The sequence below is a fragment of the Dendroctonus ponderosae genome, unplaced genomic scaffold, assembly GCF_020466585.1.
Source record: "Dendroctonus ponderosae isolate FM_Combo_2020 unplaced genomic scaffold, Dpon_F_20191213v2 Dpon_F_20191213_9, whole genome shotgun sequence".
In the NCBI taxonomy this organism is placed as follows: Eukaryota; Metazoa; Arthropoda; class Insecta; order Coleoptera; family Curculionidae; genus Dendroctonus; species Dendroctonus ponderosae.
In genome coordinates this window covers 5,533,670-5,540,320 of record NW_026019116.1, presented here as the reverse complement: position 1 = coordinate 5,540,320, position 6,651 = coordinate 5,533,670, and the positions used below count along the sequence as shown (strand labels likewise).

The following is a 6,651-nucleotide window of genomic DNA, read 5'->3' as shown; positions in this document are numbered from 1 at the left end:
AAACAATAAAACAAGGCAAAATTGATTAGAAAGGTTTGAAGAATTTCTACTTGTCGGATCCACAGCTTGATCCTTTCAGGTTAGACTAAATTACATTGAAACAATTACTTACGCCATCCAAACCTCTCAGCTATTATTAGTTAGTTTGCTTGGTAGAAGCAAAAAAGCCAGGTTAACTAGCGCCGAAAATTATTAAGCCAACTAAAATGACTTTTCTGCAAGAACTAGTAGTAAATGTTAATCAGGGAATAAATTGACGCGATAACTGTTGGCTAATAGCTAGACTACCTCTGCCTTCAGGTAACGAGCTTTTTCATAAGCAAAGCAACTGTTTGTCGCTCAACAAGCTCGCTTTCGAGGGCCAATTTCACGAAATGATCCCCAATGGAAACAGGGATTCGATTAATAATTTCTCGTTTCCATTTAGATTCGCGTGAGATTGTTTTAATGGCTTAATTGTTTTCTTCTAATGGATTTCTTGCATGTGATTTGCCTATTTGCTGGTAATTTATCTGCGATGAGTACTGGATTGTTTAGCGCTCTCAATTGGATCACTCTGTCCGTAGATCCGGTTGGTGGCTGCTGTGAATGAACAGAAGGAAAAATGAGAAATGCATTTGGCTTGTGGGCATTTTAAGCAGGTTACTCGGATGAATTGAATAAAAATCTGTGTCGTCGATTCTTCGGCATTGATCGAGGATCAATTTCAGCATGGAAGTCTTTTATTGTTCTGTTCCGGTGGCCTTAATTGTAATCTTTTGATCTCACGCAGATGCCATTAAAACTTCATCGGATTATGTGCGCTAGAACGTGAAAAATCTCTTGTTGCAGATTAGGGCAAAAACGCCCAAAGACGCTTTGTGCTAATGGCACATAATCCTCAATGGAAAGTCTACAATTTGTCAAAAAATCCATTGCCACTTTGTACGGGCAGTCATTTAGACCGGCTTGTTTACTGTTCCGCGCATTACTGCTCTTTTTACGGTGATGTACAGTTGACTTTTACTGTTAAAGAACGTTTTAGTGTGATTTAGCAATCTTGGCGACATTAATTAATCGTCGACAACAACCGACTAACTAAATCTCAGCTCAATTTGGCTCCACTTCAGTTCGGGACCGTTTTCCATTAAGAGTTAGTTTAGCATACCCATCAACCTACTCTCGATGTGTAACAAGCGCATTTGTGCCACTTGCCGAGCGGATCCATGGTTTACCATTATGGGATTGTTCAATTTAGGCATGACAATTTTTTCATTATGGTTTCCATTTCATTATTTATCCACTCGAATGGCGTTTCGATTCGTCTTTCGGCTCTGGTTCGCTTGTAGAGCATCTTCTTGTGGACAAAAAACCATTTTGTCAAAATGTATTGAAAGTGTTTGAGTTGTTTGGTTTTTCAGTGGCTTTGAGCATGACTAAGTTGAGGGCGGGTCTGAAAAGGCGCTCTTAGATTTTGCTCTTCTGCCATTCGGCAATAAAGTACGCACATTTTCGGATGAGACATTATGTTAGAAATGTTTCTGATTTTCGCCGAAAATGCGGAAATTCTAGGTTTTTGCGACTTTTGAATTTTGGGTCATACCTAGAGAACCAGTTGAGCTACAGAGCTTCAGTTGCCATTCCGGCATAGAGACTTAAAATGCGTACATTTTCATATAAAACATTGTTTTAGAAAAATATTTCTAGTTTTTACGCACAATACGGAAATTCAGGATTAATGCAAATTTTTAAAACCGCGCGCAGCTTTTGGGTCACATTTAGAAAACGGCTTAAGCTGCAAATCTTTGGTTGCCATTCGGGGATAGAGCCTTAAAATAGGCACATTTTCAGATAAAACATCATTTTAGAGATACTTCTAGTTCTCACGCAAAATATGAAAATTCAGGTTTAGTGCAAATTTCGAGAAACGCTCTTAGTTTTTGGGCCATATTTGGAGAACGGGTTGAGCTGCAAATCTCTGGAGATAGAGCCTTAACACCCGCACATTTTCATATATATTCATATTATTTTCATATTTTTTATATTATTTCAAAAATATTTCTAGTTTTTACGCACAATACGTATATTCAGGATAAAAGCAAATTTTTAAAACCGCGCTTAGTTTTTTGATCATATTTAGAGATCGGGTTGAGCTGCACAGCTCTGGTTGCCATACGAGGATAGAGCCTGAAAATAATTAGATTTCCATTTAAACCATCAGTTTATAAATAGTTTTAGTTTACATGCAAAATGCGGAAATTGAAGATGAATGCAAATTTTGAAAACTGCGCTTAGTTTTTGGGTCAAATTTGGAGTCCGGTTTGAGTTGCAAAGCTCTGGTTGCCATTCTGGGATAGAGCCTTCAAACCACCACATTTTCATATAAAACATCATTTAAGAAATATTTACAGTTTTCGTGCAAAATACGGAAATTCAGTATAATAAGCAAATTTAAAAAGCCGCGCTTATTTTTTGTATCATATGTAGAGATCGGGTTGAGCTGCGAAGCTCTGGTTTCCATTCAGAGATAGAGCCTTAAAATAAGCGTTTTCGTATAAAACATCATTTTAGAAATATTTCTTGTTTTCAGGCAAAATACGGAAATTCAGGATTAATGCTAATTTTGAAAATCGCACTTAGTTTTTGGGTCATATTTAGAAAACGGGTTGAGCTGTGAAGCTCTGGTTGCCATACGGCGATAGATCCTTAAAACAAGCGCATTTCCATATAAAACATAATATTAGAAATATTTCTAGTTTTAACGCAAAATACTGAAATTCAGGTTTAATGAAAATTTCAAAAACCGCGCTTAGTTTTTGGATCATATTTGGAGAACGAGTTGAGCTGCGAAGCTCTGGTTGCAATTCGGGGTAGAGCCTTAAAACCGACACATTTTCATGTAAAAGATCATTTCATAATTTTTTTTAGTTTTCATGCAAAATGCGGAAATTCAGGATTAATGCAAATTTTGAAAACCGCTCTTAGCTTTCGGGTCATATTTAGAGAACGGATTGAGCTGCAACGCTCTGGTTGCCTTACGGGGATAGAGCCTTAAAATAGGAACATTTTCATATAAGACATAATTTTATAAATATTTCTAGTTTTGACGCAAAATACTGAAATTCAGATTTAATGCAAATTTTAAAAACGGCGCTTAGTTTTTGGGTCATATTTGGAGAACGGGTTGAGCTACACAATCTGGTTACCATTCAGAGATAGAGCATTAAAGTACGAACATTTTCATATGAAACGTCATTTTAGGAGTATTTCCAGTTTTCACGCAAAATGCGATGGAACTCCCCTTAAACGTTGAAGCTTAATTGGAAAATCTTAAAAATTTGGGCAAAACTGCTACTAATTTTACAAATTTCCTGCTGATAAAATCCCTATAGCTCTATTGAAAAGTTAACAGCTGAAGCTTTCTTAGTTGCAGAGAGTTACGAATGTTGAAAAGTGTAGGTTCAGTCGGGAAATTTGCCAAAAATCTGGAAAAATCACCGACAATTTTCCAGTTTTTTTAGTAACAGAGCCTCAATCGCGCAAACTCAAAAGTTTAGAGCCATATACTCCAACTTAGTGTGAGTGTCACAGTTAACTGAATAAGCTTTTAGCAATAAAGGTCTGGCGCAAAAAAATTGAAGTCGTAGAACTTCCAATAAAAACGAGTTTAGGAAAAACCGGCGATTGGTTGAAATGAGGACATTGTTGAGTAAAACTCGTAAATTTTTTGGACTTTTCCATGCCACCTCGTAATCAACCTGACGTAGTCCCGCTTCCGGCAAGAGAGAGAATGACATAGGGGTTGCCATGGAAATCAGTCTGTTCTTCTCGCACGGTCCCGGTGTACCGGGGCCGACTCAAACGAACATGGAAGTTATTTGAATTTTTTTGCATTTATTGAAACACAAGTTTTTTGAGCGGACTGAAAACTCCCGGGTTTCAAGAAAAGGCAATAATTCTTGGCAAAACCTACATGGAAATTCTGCAGTTTACTTGCGAAGCAAAAACAATTAAATAGGAAATCCGGGGCACTGTTATCCTAGAAGCACACTGATATGTGGTATGGACATATTGGCACTTGAAGTGAATTTTCTCGCGATAAACGCCCCTAATCCCACTGATAAATGCCCAAAAATCGCTTGCAATTATGAAAATATTCCAATATTTTCAATACGAGACTCTGAAAAGCGCGAATCGAGGTTAAATTTGAAGAATTCTCTCAAAAAGGCTGCATGATGATGTTGCGGCTCGCAACATCTGCCGCAGTGGACCCAACTAGTTTATACAGCTAGGAATTATCATAATTGAATTGTTTCAATTGGTCAAACCGGCCAGTGGTGTCCATCATTATCATCACCTTCATATGGACTGACTTGCATTTAACCTCTTACTTACCACGAAAAACAGCAGCAGAAGAGCGATCATTTTCATTCAAATGAGCACCACTCAATCAGTGCACCCTGTAGGTTCAACTAGAACATTACACCCAACAATCCACTAGAGAATTTTGCGCGGAAAAGCCAAAACTCGCATCACTAGAAGGCCCGGATGATGGTACCGCTCGATGGTACCTAGAACAAGCTACTGACTGAATTAGCCGGAAAGCTCGCGCCAGTAAGCTCTTTCCGCGTTTTTCCGCAGACGGTACCGGAGTCATTAGGTGGCATGTCACGGCCCGGTTAGCATGGGCGAAAAGCCTTAGCAGGGTACTGTTAGGTCGCGGTACCAGTACATTGAGGGACACACTTTTCTTGGTCTTAAAAGAAGCTTTTGAAGCGTTTATTGAGCAAGTTTACGACACTTTCAACGGGGAAGTTGTGTTCCTCAGAAGTTGATTTTCTCGGTGTATCTCCTGTTGAAGTTGGAGGCGACTTGGGAGCTGTAGATGCGCCCGCTGATCTCCGAGCGCGTGACCAACTTCACGTCCTCCAAAAAGGCATCAAACGACTCGAGGCGATGCAGCGGGTCGCTGGAGGTTCGCAGTACGCGCTCGGCCCACGTTTGCGGCCTGGGAATGCGTCTCCTGTAACCTGAAGGACGGAAGAATTGCGATTTGCAACCCTAAAAACTGTGGGGCAAACAGTACCTTTCCTGCGGCTCTCGATGGCTTCCAGCACGTCGTCGTAGTAGCTCCTTCTGTAGTCGTAGATGCACTTGTACTGCAGGTACTTCGGCCTGGAAGCAAGAAAGACACTGAACACGCCCCGAATGCCCCTGGAAGCTGGCTGACAGTGAAACTTCAAGGAAAACTACAAATAATTTATTCAGGAGTCAGATGACTGAGTAACAGTTGCCAAAGCTATTTAAAACGAAATTTAACAAAGTCGTGCGGGGCTTAAGTCTAGTACAGAATACTGGAGTATCTGGTGTTGATGTAGCTCTTGCTGTGGTGCAGCTGGAATTTGCCGCTAAACCGCGTCTCCTCGATCAGCTTCCGATCCTGCAATTTCTGCCGGAAAATCTCCGCCTGGTTCGAGTTCTTCGTGTAGGTTCTGAGCACGCGCTCGCCCCACGTCTGCGCCACTGGGATGTCTCTGAAGATGCCACGGCACCGTTTGTCCAGGTAGTCAATCACGTCGTCGTAGTAGTTGCGCCGGTAGTCAGTCAGGTATTTGTAGGGCAGGAATCTGGGCCTGGAATCCGTCCAAAAAAATTGAGCTTTTACAGCTTCAGGCGGCAGGCAAAATGTCCAAATTGTGAAGTTCTTTGCCAAACTGGGAACTATTTTGGAACAACTTCCCCAACGAAATAAAACGAGCCAGGAGTGGAGGAAAAGTAACCAATAGTTACTCTAGTATGCGTTGCTCGGGAATGCGGTGCTCAAGTAAGCGTTACTCTAGTATGAGTTACTCTAGTATGTGTTACTCGTTACAAAGCATAAGAAATACTCGGTCGACTTTCTGAGTGAACAATTAAAAATTGCATTCGCATTAACTCGCAGAATAAATTGAATTGATTAGTAAAGAAAACTCTAGAGCAAGGCTCTGGGAAAAGTCTGAGCAGTCTGAGCAGTCGGGGACGACACTGTTCAGAACACGAAAATATTTCGCAGCGTCGCGCCCCCTAAACTTAGCACAACAGGGCGAGGTGCGATTAATCGAGCAGGATTTAGGCAGATAGAAAGCTTTAAGCCGTGTTCTGGGTTAATAAGGAAAATCAAATTTGGTAAGCATACTTACCGTCCGGAACCAATCAAACACCCCCGTGAACTTACCTACCTAAACCCTACGGTGTTTGCTCGGAAAAGCTCGTAATGAAATCGGCTTTTTTGGGCACGCAGGGATTTTTCCGAGCCTAATTTTAAACGCGTCCTTTAATTACCCAACGCTAATTGCGATTGGCCATTGTTGAAATTGCTTGCTGGGTAACACAGGTATTTTCGGTGGGGGTATTTTTAGACTTGCCCGAGGCGTGCGACAACAATCTATTAGTGTCATTGCCACTGGAAGACTTGTTTTTGCGACTTTTTTGGAATTGCACGCGTTAGATGACTTCTTCACACTTTGTGGGGCGAATCGCGGTTGACTGTTCAAAGGCACACTTACCTAATCCAGTGCTTGAAGAGGAGCAACTTGTCCGGATCGAGATACTCATCCTCGCCAGCTGCTTCAGCTGCTGGTGCTGCCGCCTCATCTTGAGCAGCTGCAGCTTCGCCTTCGGCCGTTGCTTCGG

General features: G+C 41.2%; 2 protein-coding genes across 2 annotated transcripts in view; both read right to left on the bottom strand.

Annotated features, from left to right (window-relative positions):
- LOC109541770 overlaps positions 1-4,799 on the bottom strand; it is a 12,451-nt gene extending 7,652 nt beyond the window's left edge. The window contains exon 1 of the mRNA XM_019910728.2: positions 4,375-4,799. Within this exon, the coding sequence (XP_019766287.2) occupies positions 4,375-4,410 (36 nt within the window). The 5' untranslated portion in view covers positions 4,411-4,799. The remainder of the gene's footprint in view (positions 1-4,374) is intronic.
- Positions 4,800-5,226: 427 nt separating this feature from the next.
- LOC109541775 (flightin) lies at positions 5,227-6,651 on the bottom strand (the record flags this gene model as incomplete). Its single annotated transcript, XM_019910732.2, is given in 2 exon segments — positions 5,227-5,612; positions 6,525-6,651. Coding segments are annotated over 2 exon segments (419 nt in total), but the record flags the coding sequence as incomplete, so codon positions are not given.